This window comes from Anolis sagrei, chromosome 13 (assembly GCF_037176765.1).
Source record: "Anolis sagrei isolate rAnoSag1 chromosome 13, rAnoSag1.mat, whole genome shotgun sequence".
NCBI classification, from domain to species: domain Eukaryota; kingdom Metazoa; phylum Chordata; class Lepidosauria; order Squamata; family Dactyloidae; genus Anolis; species Anolis sagrei.
In genome coordinates, this window is record NC_090033.1 from 17,158,018 (window position 1) to 17,176,390 (window position 18,373).

An 18,373-nucleotide genomic window follows, 5' to 3' on the forward strand; every position below is an offset into this window, starting at 1 on the left:
GAGAGGGTTTTTTTTTTTTTTTTGAGGGGGGCGAATTCACCTTGATTTCTGGGAGTTGTAGTTCACCTACATCCTACAGGTAACTATGAACCCAAACAAGAATGAATCTGGACCAAACTTGGCATGCATACTCAATATGCTCAAATTTGAACACTGCTGGGTCTTGAGGGGAATTGGCCTGGACATTTTAGAGTTATAGGTACTGGGATTTATAGTTCACCTGCAATCAAGGAGCACTCTGAACATCACCAACAATGGAAGTGGTCCAAACTTGGCACACAGAGCCCCCATGAACAGCAAAAAATACTGAAGGTCTTGGAGAAAATTCACCTTGATTTGGGGAAGTTGTAGTTCACCTACACCCAGAGAGCACCGATGGATCTGGACCAAACTAGGCACATAGACCTGATATGCTGAAGTTTGATGACTGGAGGGGTTTGGGGGGAAACTGACCTTACTTTCGGGGAGTTGTAGTTCACCCACAACCAGATAAACTGTCACTTCCACCAGTGATGGACCTGGACCAAATTTGGCACAAAGGACCCCCATGACTAACTCAACCTACTGGAGGGGTTTGAGGGACCTGACTCACCATAGTGGGAGTTGTAGTTTAGCACACTGAACTCCATCAGTGATGCACTTACAGCAAACTTGTGCAACATAACAAGGTCTATTTCCTCTGAACTCCATCTGTGTTCATATTTGGAGTATTCATTCATGCCAAGTTTGGTCTAGATCCTTCATTGTTTGAGTCCACGGTGCTCTCTAAATGTAGAACTACAACTGCTAAACTCAAGATCAATGCCCACCAAATGCTTCCTGTATTTTCCATTAGTCATGGGGGCTCTGTGTTGGAAGTTTAAGCCAATTTGATCGTTGGTGGACTTTAGAATGCTCTTTGACTGTAGGTGAACTATAAATCCCAGTAACTAAAACTCCCAAATGTCAAGGACTATTTTCCCCAAACTCCACCAGTGTTCATGTTTGGGCATATTGAGTATTTGTGCCAAGTTTGGTCCAGATCCATCATTGTTTGAGTCCACAGTGCTCTCTAGATATAGGTGAACTACAACTCCCAAACTCAAGGTCAATGCCCACCAAACCTTTCCAGTATTTTTCTGTTGTTCATGGGAGTTCTGTATGCCAAGATTGGTTCAATTCCATCATTGGTGGAGTTCAGAATGCTCTTTGATTTAGGTGAACTATAAATCCCAGCAACTACAACTCCCAAATCACAAAAATCATAATTTTTGAGTGATGGTGTTGTGAGACATTTTGTTAACAAATTTGGTGTGATTTTGTTCATTGGTTCTTTTGTTTCTAAGGTACTCACTACACACAGACCATTTATATATATATAAATTTGATTGTAGGTGAACTATAAATCCCAGCAACTACAACTCCCAAATGACAAAATCATAATTTTTTGAGTGATGGTTACTCCTTGTGTTGTGAGACGTTTAGTTGCCAAATTCATCGGTTCTTTTGTTTTTAAGGTACTCACAACGCACAGACCATTTATATATATATAGATTGAACTATAAATCCCAGCAACTACAACTCCAAAATCACAAAAATCATAATTTTTTGAGTGATAGTCACTCCTTGTGTTGTGAGACGTCTTGTTGCCAAATTCATTGGTTCTTTTGTTTTTACGGTACTCATGACGCACAGACCATTTTTATATATAAATCCCAGCAACTACAACTCCCAAATCACAAAACTCATAATTTTTGAGTGATGGTCAATCCTTGTTTTGTTGCCAAATTTGGTGTGATTTCGTTCATTGGTTCTTTTGTTTTTAAGGTACTCACAACGAATAGAACATTTATATATATATATATATTGATTGATGGAGTTTTTGGGGGTTAACCTGGCATGATGTGAGTTGTAGTTCACCCACAACCTTATGCATTTTGTATAATTAAAATATCAACTTTTCCAAGTAACCCAGGCAACTCCAGGTACCCACGCTTGAGCCTTACGTCATTCGCCAGGTGGTACAGGGCGTCCTCGAAGTTCCCTTTGGCGGCGTGGAGGAGGCCCACGTTGCGGTGGAGCTTGGACTGGATGGTGTGGCTGCAGGAAGGGTTCTTGAGCACGATCCAGAGCGCCTGAGAGAGGTACTCCTCCCCTTGCGAGATGTGGCCCAGGCCTGCCAGGGAAGGACGAGAGCCAGGATGGGACGGGTTGCAGGTTCGACAACACGTTATTAACCCACGACTGATCAGCTCCATTCCATGTTATGTTTCTACTATTTATTTATTTACTAGCTTGGGGACCCAGTGATTGGTGGGGACGAGAGAGAGGGCCTTTTCAGTGGTGGCCCCTCGACTCTGGAACTCACTCCCTAAGGACATCAGGCAGGCCCCAACCCTGGCAGTCTTCAGGAGGAGTTTGAAGACGTGGTTGTTCCAGTGTGCCTTCCCGGAATAATGATCCCATAGCACTTTGTCCTTCCAAAGCACTTTACATATTAGGTCTGCTTGTATGTTTCCCACAAACGCCACTTTCACCTTTTCGCCCATGTCATCATTTCCAATTTTAACTTTACATCTGGCCTTCCCACAGTTTTTAATTGTGTGTTGTCTTATTGTTAATTGTTGCATATTTTACTGTCTATGTTTTTTTTTAATTTTAATTGCTTGTATTGTTGTTATTATTGCTTGTATTGTTGTATTTGGGCTCAGTCTCATGTAAGCCGCACCGAGTCCCTTGGGGAGATGGTAATGGGGTACAAATAAAGTATTATTATTATTATTATTATTATTATTATCATTATTATTAGAGAAAGTGGGTAATGTCCAGGTTATTTGAGAAAGGCATTGTGTATCAAGGTTGGTCTTTATCAGCTATTTATATGGCTCGCAGTGGTCTCAGGAGGTTAGTGAAGGTACTGCGAGTCCCATCATCTGTGGTCCATCCTCCTCGAAAGTGCACCAGACTGGAGAGTGGGTCATGGGGGGGCTGTGTGCCAAGTTTGGTCTTGATCAGTCATTGGATGAGGGTCACAGTGGTCTCAGGAAGTGAGTGAAGGTACTGCAAGTCCCATCATCCATAGTCTGTTCTCCCCCAAACTTCACCAGAATGTTGATTTGGCCATGGAGGCTCTCTGTGGCAAGTTTGGCCTTGTATTGGTATGCGGGTGAGTGTCGCTGTGGTCTCAGGAAGTGAGTGAAGGTACTGCAAGCCCCATCATCCATAGACTGTTCTCCCCCAAACCTCACCAGAATGTTTATTTATTATTTATTTATTTATTTATTTACTGCTCTTATATACCGCAATTCTCAGCCCAAGGGCGACTCATTGCAGTGTTGAGTTGGCCAAGGGGGCTCTCTGTGCCAAGTTTGGTCTTTATTGGTATTTGGATGAGTGTCGCTGTGGTTTCAGGAAGTGCGTGAAGTTGCTGCAAGTCCCATCATCCATCATCCGTCCTCCTCCAAACAGCACCAGGACATAAAGGGGGTCATGGGGGTAATGTGTGCCAAGTTTGGTCTTGATTGTCATTAGTGAGGGTTGCACCAGTCTTGGGAAGTGAGTGGATTATATTACAGTTACAGTGAAATAATTATGAAATTATGGTCCAATACTATTATACTGGATTGTATTGTATATATACTAGCTGTACCCTGTTACATGTTGATGTATTATATATATATATATATATATATATATACATATACATATGCATTATATATATCTGTGTATACACACAATATATATAATATATATATATATATATATATATATATATATATATATATATAACTGTCTATATGTGTGTGTTTATGTGTAGGGTATGTGCATAATCTATATCTATACAAGTGCACTATATATATATATGTATGTATGTATGTATGTATATAGCTATATTCATATTCAACTGTCTATGTGTGTGTGTTTGTATGTATAGATCATATATATATATAGTGTATATATATACACTATATATATATGATCTATATATGTATATAGCTATATTAATATTCAACTATCTATATGTGTGTATATAGCCTGTGTGTGCAATTTATGCACTATATATATAATTTACATATGTATATAGCAGTGTTCGTATTCAACTATCTATATGTGTGTGTATATAGCCTGTGTGTGCATATTATGCACTATATATATAATTAGCTTTGCCCTGCCACGCGTTGTTGTGGCCTACAGTAAGTCTTTTCGAAGCAGAGGTAGATATCTGGACTATTATGAAAGAGAGGTACCTACCTATTCCTTCCCCCCTTTTTCTTCCTCTTTCTCTCCTTTCGTCCTTCTCTACCTCTTTCTTTCATTCCTTCTTTCGCTCTTTGGTTTCATCCTTCCTTCTCTCTTTCCTTCCTTCCCTCCCCCTTTCTCTTTCTCCTTTGTCTCCTTTCTTCCCTCCCTGTTTCCTTCCTTCTTTCACTTTTTATTTCGTTTTTTCCTCCCTTCCTTCTTTACCTCTTTCCTGCCTTTCCTTCCCTTTTTCTTACCTTTCTACTTTCTCTTTTTCCTTCTTTCGGTACCTCTTTCTTTCCTTCCTTCCTTCTTTCCCTCCTTCCTTCTTTCCCTCCCTCCTTCTCTCTTTCCTTCCTTCCCCCTTTCCCTCCTTCATTCCTTTCCTTTTTCCCTCCCTCCTTTCTCTCTCCTTCCTTCCTGTCTGTTCTCCCTCAATACCATGGTAGAGCCTGCCTCCCTCTTTTTTCCGCCCCCCCTCTCCTCCCCCTCCTCTTTCTCCTCAGCCTCCGCCCTTTGATCCCTTGCCTTAGTGTTATATAATAATAATAATAATAATAATAAACTTTATTTGTACTGCGAGTCCCATCATCTGTGGTCCATCCTCCTCGAAAGTGCACCAGGATGGAGAGTGGGTCATGGGGGGGTCTGTGTGCCAAGTTTGGTCTTGATCAGTCATTGGATGAGGGTCACAGTGGTCTCAGGAAGTGAGTGAAGGTACTGCAAGTCCCATAGTCTGTTCTCCCCCAAACTTCACCAGAATGTTGATTTGGTCATGGAGGCTCTCTGTGGCAAGTTTGGCCTTGTATTGGTATGCAGGTGAGTGTCGCTGTGGTCTCAGGAAGTGAGTGAAGGTACTGCAAGCCCCATCATCCATAGTCTGTTCTCCCCCAAACCTCACCAGAATGTTGAGTTGGCCATGGGGGGTCTCGGTGCCAGGTTTGGTCTTTATTGGTATTTGGATGAGTGTCGCTGTGGTTTCAGGAAGTGCGTGAAGTTGCTGCAAGTCCCATCATGCATCGTCCATCCTCCTCCAAACAGCACCAGGACATAAAGGGGGTCATGGGAGCTCTGTGTGGCAAGTTTGGTCTTGATTGTCATTAGATGAGGGTTGCAGTGGTCTTGGGAAGTGAGTGGATTATATTACAGTTACAGTGAAATAATTATGAAATTATGGTCCAATACTATTATACTGGATTGTATTGTATATATACTAGCTGTACCCTGTTACATGTTGATGTATTATATATATATATATATATATATATATATATATATATATATATATATATATAATAATTAACTTTATTTGTACCCCGCTAGCATCTCCCGAAGGACTCGATGCAGCTTACAAAGGCCAAGGCCTCAATACATAACATAACAATACAACACTTAAAGCAAATTAAAGCAATTAAAGCTATATTAAACAACAAGCAATAAACAATACACCAAGACACAATAAAACTGGGCTGGGCCAGAGTAATGGGTATAGGATTAAAAGTGCTGATGTGACAGGTGGTATATAAGGATTATGGGGTAAGTGCAGAGTGCAGCAATCTTAATTTCTACTAAAGTGCTTCTGGGACTTGTTATTGGAGGTTCCTATTCTGGAAAGGCACATCGGAACAGCCAGGTCTTCAAGTTCTTCCTAAAGACTGCCAACATAGGGACCTGTCTAAGATCTTTGGGGAGGGTGTTCCAGAGTTGGGGGGCCACCACAGAAAAGGCCCTGTCTCGCGTCCCCACCAAACGTGCCTGCCACGCAGGCGGGATCACGAGCAGGGCCTCACCAGATGACCGAAGTGAGCACGTGGGTTCATAAACAGAGATGCGGTCACGCAGGTAGGATGGTCCCAAACTGTTCAGGGCTTTGTAGGTAAGCACCTGCACTTTGAATTGGGCTCGGAAAATAAACAGCAGCCAGTGGAGCTCCTTGAACAGGAGGGTTGATCTCTCTCTGTAAGGAGTACCAGTTAACATCCTGGCCGCTGCCCGTTGGACCAGTTGGAATTTCCGAGCCGTTTTCAAGGGCAGCCCCACATAGAGTGCATTACAGTAGTCCAATCTAGAGGTGACCAAGGCATGGACCACCCCGGCCAGATCAGCATTTGTGAGGTACGGTCGCAGTTGGTGCACGAGTCTTAATTGTGCAAAAGCCCTCCCGGACACCGCCGACACCGCCAAACTACAAGAGAGGAGATTCCATCTGAACATTAGGAAGAACTTCCTGACTGTGAGAGCCGTTCAGCAGTGGAACTCTCTGCCCCGGAGTGTGGTGGAGGCTCCTTCTTTGGAAGCTTTTAAGCAGAGGCTGGATGGCCATTTGTCAGGGGTGATCTGAATGCAATATTCCTGCTTCTTGGCAGAATGGGGTTGGACTGGATGGCCCATGAGGTCTCTTCCAACTCTTTGATTCTATGATTCTATGAGCCTCAAGCGTAAGCGATGAATCCAGGAGGATTCCCAAACTGCGGACCTGTGACTTCAGGGGGAGTGTAACCCCATCCAGCACAGGTTGCCACCCTATACCCCGGTCAGGTTTACGATCGACCAGGAGGACCTCTGTCTTGTCGGGATTGATCTTCAGCTTGTTCCTCCTCATCCAGATCGACACAACGGCCAGGCACTCGTCCAGCACTTGAGGGTCCTCCTTGGAATTGGGTGGAAAGGAGTAGTAGAGTTGTGTGTTATCTGCGTAGAGGTGGCACCCAACTCCAAACTCCGGATGACCTCTCTCAGCTGTTTCATGTAGATGTTAAAAAGCATGGGAGACAAGATAGAGTCTTGCGGGACCCCACAGGTCAAAGGCCAGGGGTCCGAGCAGGCGTCTCCCAGCTTCACCATCTGGGATCGACCCTCCAGGAAGGACTGAAGCCCCCGAGACCCATCCCAGAGAGACGACCCAGAAGGATACCATGATCGATGGTATTGAAAGCCCCACGTAGAGTGCATAACAGTAGTCCAATCTAGAGGTGACCAAGGCATGGACCATCCCGGCCAGATCAGCCTTTGCGAGGTGCCTTAGAATCATAGAATCATAGAATCCAAGAGTTGGAAAAGACCTCCTGGGCCATCCAGTCCAACCCCATTCTGCCAAGAAGCAGGAATATTGCATTCAAATCACCACTGACAGATGGCCATCCAGCCTCTGCTTAAAAGCTTCCAAAGAAGGAGCCTCCACCACACTCCGGGGCAGAGAGTTCCACTGCTGAACGGCTCTCACAGTCAGGAAGTTCCTCCTCATGTTCAGATGGAATCTCCTCTCTTGTAGTTTGAAGCCATTCTTCCATTGCGTCCTAGTCTCCAAGGAAGCAGAAAACAAGCTTGCTCCCTCCTCCCCGTGGCTTCCTCTCACATATTTATACATGGCTATCATATCTCCTCTCAGCCTTCTCTTCTTCAGGCTAAACATGCCCAGTTCCCTAAGCCGCTCCTCATAGGGCTTGTTCTCCAGACCCTTGATCATTTTAGTCGCCCTCCTCTGGACGCATTCCAGCTTGTCAATATCTCTCTTGAACTGCGGTGCCCAGAATTGGACACAATATTCCAGATGTGGTCTAACCAAAGCAGAATAGAGGGGTAGCATTACTTCCTTAGATCTAGACACTATGCTCCTATTGATGCAGGCCAAAATCCCATTGGCTTTTTTTGCCGCCACATCACATTCCTGGCTTATGTTTAACTTGTTGTCCACGAGGACTCCAAGATCTTTTTCACACGTACTGCTCTCGAGCCAGGCATTGTCCCCCATTCTGTATCTTTGCATTTCATTTTTTCTGCCAAAGTGGAGTATCTTGCATTTGTCACTGTTGAACTTCATTTTGTTAGTTTTGGCACATCTCTATAATCTGTCAAGATCGTTTTGAATTCTGCTCCTGTCCTCTTGACTATTGGCTCTCCCTCCCAATTTGGTGTCGTCTGCAAACTTGATGATCATGCCTTCTCGCCCTTCATCTAAGTCATTAATCAAGATGTTGAACAGGACCGGGCCCAGGACGGAACCCTGCGGCACTCCACTTGTCACTTCTTTCCAAGATGAGGAGGAAGCATTAGTGAGCACTCTCTGTGTTCGTCCACTTAACCAATTACAGATCCACCTCACCGTAGTTTTGCCTCGCCCACATTGGACTAGTTTCCTTGCCAGAAGGTCATGGGGGACCTTGTCGAAGAAGGCCTTCCTGAAATCCAGGTAATCCAGCCTTAGTGTTAGTTAGGGGCCGAGAGACATGCAGGGAGTAGCAACTGCCGCTGCTTCGCAACCCTCACTCTGTGACCTCAGCGTGAGGGGGACAGGGGAGGGGTGCTGTCTTCATCCTTTTTTTTTTTAATTTAAAGGTGTTTTGTGGGGTTTTTTTCAGTCATGGTCACTCCTTGGATTGTGAGGAGTTTTGTTGCCATATTTGGGGTCATTTGGCCCTGTAGTTTTTTTGTACTCATTATGCACAGAGCATTTTCATATATATATAGATTGCTTTCTCTCTCTATGAAAGAGACTCGAAGCTTTGCAGTCAGAACCAATATGATACAATTTTAAACTTGAAAAATATATGAACATTAAGATGGAATTAAATCTGAACGGAATTTAAAAAAACAAACCCTGAAAGCCGATTCCGGCGCCACTCACCCAGGCTGGCCTCGGCTAAGATGAGGTACTGGGGCACCAGCTCCACGGAGTCCGAGCCATGGACGCTGATGCTGAACTTCAGCGAATGGAGCGCCGCAGGGATGGCGTCCTCGTGTTTGCCTTCAAAGAGATAGTTCTGGGCAATGGTGTGCGTCAGCCCTGCCAGGAATGTCTGCAGGGAGAAACATTATTATTGTGCTAATTTATAATTAAGATTTGTACTAGTAATAATAACAACAAAAAACAAAATTAACAATAATCCACTATATTGGCTTTGATTCTCTTTTTAGAAGGAAAAGCACAATAATAATAATAATAATCTATATATATAAGAACCTTAAGGTCGTAATTAGGCGGTCAAAAACGGCTAAACCACCGGACGAAATCTCACCACATTTGCCCTGCTCATACCTCTTCCTCCAAGGTATGACCAACAACCCTCAAAACACCAATACGCAACAACACAAACGCACAATACGCAAAACACGGAGCATGCGCAGAGGCCTTGGGAGGAAAACGATGAGGAAGGACTCCATTTCCCAGCTTCCCCTGTGCCCAAATCTCCCTCCGCATGCGTGGCTCCGGTCCTTCCTGGAGGGTCGTTCCCAGATGGTGAAGCTGGGAGACGCCTGCTCGGACCCCTGGCCTTTGACCTGTGAGGTCCCGTAAGGCTCTATTCTGTCTCCCATGCTTTTTAACATCTACATGAAACCGATGGGAGAGGTCATCCGGAGTTTTGGAGTTAGGTGCCATCTCTACGCAGATGACACACAACTCTACTACTCTTTTCCACCTAATTCCAAGGAGGCCCCTCGAGTGCTGGACGAGTGCCTGGCCGCTGTGTCTATCTGGATGAGGACAAACAAGCTGAAGATCAATCCCGACAAGACAGAGGTCCTCCTGGTCAATCGTAAACCGGATCGGGGTATAGGGTGGCAACCTGTGCTGGACTGGGTTACACTCCCCCTGAAGTCACAGGTCCGCAGCTTGGGAGTCCTCTTGGACTCATCGCTTACGCTTGAGGCTCAGGCGTCAGTAGTGTCCGGGAGGGCTTTTGCACAATTGAGACTCGTGCGCCAACTGCGACCATACCTCGCAAAGGCTGATTTGGCCGGGGTGGTCCATGCCTTAGTCACCTCTAGGTTGGATTACTATAATGCGCTCTACGTGGGGTTGCCCTTGAAAACGGCTCAGAAATTGCAACTGGTTCAACGGGCTGTGGCCAGGATGTTAACTGGGGCTCCTTACAGAGAGAGGTCAACCCTCCTGTTTAAGGAACTCCACTGGCTGCCATTTACCTACCGAGCCCAAGTCAAGGTGCAGGTGCTTACCTACAAAGCCCTAAACGGTTTGGGACCTGCCTACCTGCGAGACCGCATCTCCGTATATGAACCTACCCGCTCCCTCCGTTCATCCGGAGAGGCCCTGCTCGCGATCCCACCTCCGTCGCAGGCTCGTTTGGTGGAGACGAGAGACAGGGCCTTCTCTGTGGTTGCCCCCCGACTTTGGAACACCCTCCCCAAAGACATTAGACTAGCACCCACGTTGGCAGTCTTTAGGAAGAACTTGAAGACCTGGCTATTCCGATGTGCCTTTCCAGAATAGGATAACGTCCAGCACGACGTCCCAGAAGCACTTTATTAGAGCTTAAGACTCTCTGCACATTGCACTTGCCCAGAATCTCAACATATCACCTCTCACACCCAGCACTTTTTAACCTGTACCCGTCATTGGCCCGATCCTGGTTTTATTGCGTAATAGTGTAATGCTCTGTTTTGTTATTGCTTGTGTTTTTAATTTGCTTTGCATTGTATTGTTATTGTCTGTTGTTGTTGTGTTGACGCCTTGGCCTTTGTAAGCCGCATCGAGTCCTTCGGGAGATACTAGCGGGGTACAAATAAAGTTTAATAATAATAATAATAATAATGCACACTGCCGCAGGAGGAATACGATGAGGAAGGACTCTATTTCCCAGCTTCCCCAGTACCCAAATCTCCCTCCGCATGCGCACTGCCGTCTGCCTACCTCCCTCTACACGAGCCCAGCCTGAGAAAGCCCACCAGACCGAAGTAAGCATTCACGCTCAGGGAGGGCATGGGAGCTACAGGGGCCACCGAGGGCAACTAAAACAACACGAAACGGGAGGGAGAGAAAGAGGGAAAGAAGGAGGGAAGGAGAGAAAGAAGGAAAGAAAGAGAGAAGAAAGGAGGAGGGAAGGAAAGAAAGGAAGGAAGATAGAGAAGGAAGGAAAGAGAAGAGGAGGGAAAGTAGGAGAGAAGGAAAGAAAGAAAGGTAGAGAAGAACGGAAGGAGAGAAAGAGGGAAATAAAGAGGGAAAGAAGGAGGGAAGGAGAGAAAGAAGGAAAGAAAGGAAGATAGAGGAAGGAGAGAAAGAAGGAAAGGAGGGAAGGAAAGCAAGAAGGGTAGAGAAAGAAGGAAGGGGAGAGAAAGAGGGAAAGAAGGAGGGAAGGAGAGAAAGAAGGAAAGAAAGAAAGATAGAGAAGAAAGGAGGGAGAGAAAGAGGGAAAGAAAGAGGGAAGGAAAAAAAGAAAGGAAGATAGAGAAGGAAGGAAAGAGAGGAGGAGGGAAAGTAGGAGAGAAGGAAAGAAAGGTAGAGAAGGACGGAAGGAGAGAAAGAGGGAAATAAAGAGGGAAAGAAGGAGGGAAGGAGAGAAAGAAGGAAAGAAAGGAAGATAGAGAAAGGAGAGAAAGAAGGAAAGGAGGGAAGGAAAGCAAGAAGGGTAGAGAAAGAAGGAAGGGGAGACAAAGAGGGAAAGAAGGAGGGAAGGAGAGAAAGAAGGAAAGAAAGATAGAGAAGAAAGGAGGGAGAGAAAGAGGGAAAGAAGGAGGGAAGGAAAGAAAGAAAGCAGGGGAGAGAAGGAAGGAAGGGGAGAGGAGGGAAAGAAGGAGAGAAGGAAAGAAAGAAAGGAAGATAGAGAAGAAAGGAAAGAGAGGAGGAGGGAAAGAAGGAGAGAAGGAAAGAAAGAAGGGTAGAGAAGGAAAGAGAGAAGGAAATAAAAAAGTGAAAGAAGGAAGGAAGGAGAGAAGGAACGAAAGTGGGAAGGAAGGAAGGAAAGAGACAAGGAAGGATGAAACCAAACAGCAAAGGAAGCAAGAAAAGAAACAGGTAGAGAAGGAAGAAAGAAGAAGTGAAAGAAAAAGAGGGAAAAGAAGGAAAGAGGGAGGGAAGGAAGGAGAGAGAAAAAGGAGGAGGAGAAAGAGGGACCCGCCACAGCAACCCGCCACAGCAACGCGTGGCGGGTACAGCTAGTAATCTATATAAATACAAATGTAATGTTCGTTTGTGGGATTAACATAACTCGAAAACCACTTTGCCACCAAATTTGGCCACAAGACACCTACTAACCCAAGTACACCTACAATCTATATACAAAGTGTTCTGGGCGTTGTGAGTACCTTAAAAACAAAAAAACCAATGAACCCAAATTTGGCAACAAAACGTCTCACAACCCAAGGAGTGACCATTACTCAAAATAAATTGAGCTTGCCATTTGGGAGTTGTAGTTGCTGGGATTTATAGTACAATTATTAGATGAACTATAAGGGCAATTTGCAATCAGCATCAAAGACATAAAATACAATTAAAACAGTTAATTCAAATATAAAACCAAACCAAACAATCAATATCAATAAAAACATGGATGAGTTTGAGTCTCCTTGTTAAAAGCATTATCCTATAGCGTCGTCCAGTTTTTCCATTTTTCCCCCTCTATGTCTGTTATATCGTATCTGCAAACGCTTGATCAAATAGCCAAGTCTTGACTTTTTTTTTCGGAATGTTAAAAGGAAAGGGACCGATTTAATATCCCTAGGGAGGGCGTTCCATAGCCGAGGGGCCACCACTGAGAAGGCCCTGCCTCTCGTCCCCGCCAGACGTACTTGTGACGAAGGCAGGATCAAAAGAATTATTATTATTATTATTATTATTATTATTATTATTCCACTTCTCCAAATATTATCATATTATTATTTTTATTATTAATTACTATTAATTACCCATCTCTCCCAATATTATCATATTATTATTATTAATTACTATTAACTACCCACCTCTCCAAATATTATCATATTATTATTATTATTATTATTATTATTATTAATTACTATTAATTGCCCACCTCTCCAAATATTATCATATTATTATTTTTATTATTATTAATTACTATTAACTACCCACCTCTCCCAATATTATCATTTATTATTATTATTATTATTATTATTATTAATCCACCTCTCCAAATACTATATTATTATTATTATTATTTATTACTATTGATTACCCTCCTCTCCCAATATTATCCTATTATTATTATTATTATTGATTACCCTCCTCTCCCAATATTATCCATTTATTATTATTATTATTATTATTATTATTATTATTATTAATCCACCTCTCCAAATATTATCATATTATTATTATTATTATTATTATTATTATTATTATTATTCCACTTCTCCAAATATTATATTATTATTTTTATTATTAATTACTATTAATTACCCATCTCTCCCAATATTATCATATTATTATTATTAATTACTATTAACTACCCACCTCTCCAAATATTATCATATTATTATTATTATTATTATTATTATTATTAATTACTATTAATTGCCCACCTCTCCAAATATTATCATATTATTATTTTTATTATTATTAATTACTATTAACTACCCACCTCTCCCAATATTATCATTTATTATTATTATTATTATTATTATTATTAATCCACCTCTCCAAATACTATATTATTATTATTATTATTTATTACTATTGATTACCCTCCTCTCCCAATATTATCCTATTATTATTATTATTATTGATTACCCTCCTCTCCCAATATTATCCATTTATTATTATTATTATTATTATTATTATTAATCCACCTCTCCAAATATTATCATATTATTATTATTATTATTATTATTATTATTATTATTATTTACCAGCCACTTCCAACTGCTATGGCTCAAAGATATGGAATCTCAGGCATTTTAATTTCCTAATGTCTCCAGCCTTCTCCACCCAAGAGTGCCAAACTACAACTCTCTGGATCTCCTAACACAGTTTAAGGGCCCCCCGAACTGTGCTACATCTGAAGTGTGGAGGCAACTTGAGTCTCCAACTGTCCAAAGAGCTGATGAAGCTGCTAACTGGGTGAACAGGTACTTGTGACGAAGGCGGGATCGAGAGCATTAACATTATCATTTATTATTATTATTATTATTATTATTATTATTATTTATCCACCTCTCCAAATATTATATTATTATTTTTATTATTATTAATTACTATTAACCACCCACCTCTCCCAATATTATCATTTATTATTATTATTATTATTATTATTTATCCACCTCTCCAAATATTATATTTTTTATTATTAATTACTATTAACTACCCACCTCTCCCAATATTATCATTTATTATTATTATTTATCCACCTCTCCAAATATTATCATATTATTTTTATTGTTATTAATTACTATTAATTACCCACCTCTCCCAATATTATCATTTATTATTATTATTATTATTATTACTACTATTTATCCACCTCTCCAAATATTATCATATTATTATTTTTATTTTTATTAATTACTATTAACTACCCACCTCTCCAAATATTATATTATTATTATTTTTATTATTATTACTATTAATTACCCACCTCTCCCAATATTATCATTTATTATTATTATTAATCCACCTCTCCAAATATTATCATATTATTATTATTATTACTATTGATTACCCACCTCTCCCAATATTATCCATTTATTATTATTATTATTATTATTATTATTATTATTATTATTATTTACCAGCCACTTCCAACTGCTATGGTTCAAAGATATGGAATATCAGGCATTTTAATTTCCTAATGTCTCCAGCCTTCTCCACCCAAAAGTGCCAAACTACAACTCTCTGGATCTCCTAACACAGTTTAAGGGCCCCCTGAACTGTGTTACATCTGAAGTGTGGAGGCAACTTGAGTCTCCAACTGTCCAAAGAGCTGATGAAGCTGCTAACTGGGTGAACAGGTTGGTCACTTCAAAGCCTCCATCCCAAAGCAGACCGAGGTCTTTTGCCCAGTGAGTTACCTCTCTGCGGATCTTCTGCTCCACGCCATGCTTCCTCTCCTTCTCCGAGTTGTAAAACGGTGAGGCCGTGCGCAGCGGGATGAGCAGCTGGCATATCTTCTCATGGACGCTGACCCAGTCGGCGCTCTGGTGGTCCGTCTCACTGAGGAAAGAGGAAAGAAAGAGTTCCCACTGATATTCTTGTCATGATGACCATTCCTGTCTTTTTTCTATTCCAGACAGTATCCAAACTGTCCAAAACATTTATATCTTGTACATTGTATTTGTGTGTGTGTGTGTGTGTGTAGAAAATGTTGACCCTTTCCGCTCCCTTGGCAGCCACCTCTCCACAAACGTCAACATTGACACTAAAATACGTCACCCAAGCTCTGCAAGTGCAGCATTTTTCCGAATGAAGCAGAGTGTTTGAGGACCAGGACATCCGTAGGGAGACCAAGGTGCTTGTTTATAAAGCCATTGTCCTCCCAACCCTGCTATATGCCTGTGAGACGTGGACAGTCTACAGACGTCAAAGATATACAAAGATTAAACATCAGATGGAAGTTTAAAATTCATCATCATTATTATTTATTATTATTTACAGTATTTATATTCCTCCCTTCTCACCCCGCAGGGGACTCAGGGCAGATTACAGTGTACATATACATGGCGAACATCCAATGCCATAGACACACAACATATGTAGACAGACAGAAATGTATTTTGTGGAAATATGTTTTAATATGTGTATTTAAAGAATGTTTTTAGATTGTCTAAATGTGTTTGGGGGCGTGTGTGTGTATGTGCATTATATATATATCTGTGTATATACACAATATATATAATTTACATATATATATATATATATATATATATTCAACTGTCTATATGTATGTGTTTATGTGTAGGGTATGAGCATAAGGTATATCTGTACAAGTGCACTATATATATGTGTGTGTGTGTATATATATATATGTATATAGCTATATTTATATTCAACTGTCTATGTGTGTGTGTATGTATAGCCTGGGTCTGCATAATGTATACCTGTGTATACACTATATATATATATATATATATATATATATGTATGTAGCGATATTAATATTCAACTATCTATATGTGTGTGTGTATAGCCTGTGTGTGCATACTATGCACTATATATATAATTTACATATTATATAGCGATATTCGTATTCAACTGTATATATGTGTGTGTATGTATAGCCTGTGTGTGCATAATATACACTATATATATATATATATATATATACACATATGTATATAGCTATATTCATATTCAACTGTCTATGTGTGTGTGTATGTATAGCCTGAGTGTGCATAATGTATACCTGTGTGTATATATATACTATATATATACATAATTTACATATGTATATAGCTATATTCAAGGTGTCCCCGGTGGCGCAGTGGGTTAAAGCACTGAGCTGCTGAGCTTGTTGACCGAAAGGTCGCAGGTTCGATTCCAGGGAGCGGCGTGAGCTTCCGCTGTCAGCCCTAGCTACTGACAACCTAGCAGTTCGAAAACATGCAAATGTGAGTAGATCAATAGGTGGGAAGGTAAGGGCGCTCCATGCAGTCATGCCGGCCACATGACCTTGGAGGTGTCTACGGACAACGCTGGCTCTTCGGCTTAGAAATTGAGATGAGCACCACACCCCAGAGTCAGACATGACTGGACTTAATGTCAGGGGACTACCTTTACCTTTTATAGCTATATTCATATCCAACTCTCTATATGTGTATGTATAGCCTGTGTGTGCATAATGTACACCTGTGTGTGTGTATACACAACATAACTATATTCATATTCAACTGTCCCTATATATACATATATATGTATAGACATGAGTATTTTAATGTATGTGTGCATAATGTATATCTGTGTGTATATACACTATAATATATATATATATATAATATTAATATATATATTATATTAATATATTAATATATATATTATATTAATATATTAATATATATTTATATATATATATAATATATATATTTACAGCCATATATATATATATATATATATATATATATATATATATATATAAAACGATATTCCTATTCAACTGTCTATATATATATATATATATATATACACACACACAGATAAAGCCGTCTTTTAGGTTGTTGGAAGAGAGTATTCGTTATACACAGCGAGTTTTCCTGGCAGAATTCTACCAGCCTGCGTCCCGCTTCATTTTGTTCTCCCAGACCATGCTTGCCTGTGATCCCAGTTGTCATTTGACTTCCCACCTTGGCATTCCAGTCTCCTGTAATGAAAATAATGTCTCTTTTTGGTGTATTATCCAGTAGGTCCTGCAGATCCTCATAGAACTGATCTACTTCTGCTTCTTCAGCAGCTGTGGTTGGGGCGTATATTTGGATCACTGTGATGTTGAAAGGCTTTCCTTGCACTCGAATTGAGATCATTCTGTCATTTTTTGGGTTGTATCCAAGCACCGCTTTAGCGAATTTCTTATTAATTATGAAGGCTACTCCATTTCTTCGATGTTCCTCTTGTCCGCAGTAGTAGATCTGGTGGTCATCTGATGTGAAGTGGCCCATTCCAGTCCATTTCAGTTCGCTGACCCCCAGAATGTCTATCTTTAGTCTTGACATCTCACCAATAACAACATCCAATTTGCCCTGGCTCATAGATCTTACATTCCAGGTTCCTATGGTGTGTTGATCTTTAGAGCATCGGATTCGTCGTTCGCCTCCAGTACCGTCGGCCGCTAGCCTTCCTTTCGGCTTTGAGCTAGCTGCGTCATCACATCTGGGGCTAGTTGAACTTATCCTCTGCTCCTCCCCAGTAGCATTTTGGCCATCTTCCGACCTGGGAGTCCCATCTTCCAATGGCATACCGACATATCTCTGGTTGTACTGGTCCATTTAGTTTTCTTGGCAAGGATACTGGAGTGGTTTGCCATTGCCTTCCCCAGGGATCACGCTTGGTCTGACCTCTCTGCCACAACCGTCCCGTCTTGGGTGGCCCTTCACGGTTTCGCTCATGACATCATTGAGGTGCTCAAGCTCCAGCGCCCCGACAAGGCGGTGATCCTTTGCTGGAGAAAAGGCAGAGGAACGAGAGACCAGATTGCCAATATCCGCTGGATAATGGAGAAAGGCAGGGAGTTTCAGAAAAACATCTACTTCTGCTTCATTGACTATTCTAAAGCCTTTGACTGTGTGGATCATAATAAATTGTGGCAAGTTCTTCCTGGGATGGGCATACCAAGCCCCCTTCCCTCTCTCCTGTGGAATCTGTACAAGGACCAAGTAGCAACAGTCAGAACTGACCACGGAACAACAGACTGGTTCAAGATTGGGAAAGGCGTACGGCAAGGCTGCATACTCTCACCCAACCTTTTTAACTTGTATGCAGAAC

At 41.5% G+C, this 18,373-nt stretch overlaps 2 protein-coding genes across 2 annotated transcripts in view; both read right to left on the bottom strand.

Annotated features, from left to right (window-relative positions):
• The window catches only part of CDC42 (cell division cycle 42), a 390,560-nt gene that overhangs the window by 317,382 nt on the left and 54,805 nt on the right, over window positions 1–18,373 (bottom strand). The gene's annotated exons all lie outside the window — the stretch shown is intronic.
• ZMYND12 (zinc finger MYND-type containing 12) overlaps window positions 1–18,373 on the bottom strand; it is a 29,868-nt gene that overhangs the window by 10,257 nt on the left and 1,238 nt on the right. Inside the window, exons 2-4 of the mRNA XM_060758689.2 lie at window positions 14,974–15,115; window positions 8,843–9,014; window positions 1,986–2,155 (exon numbers count right to left, since the gene is read on the bottom strand). Coding sequence (XP_060614672.2) covers window positions 1,986–2,155; window positions 8,843–9,014; window positions 14,974–15,115 — 484 coding nt within the window. The remainder of the gene's footprint in view (window positions 1–1,985; window positions 2,156–8,842; window positions 9,015–14,973; window positions 15,116–18,373) is intronic.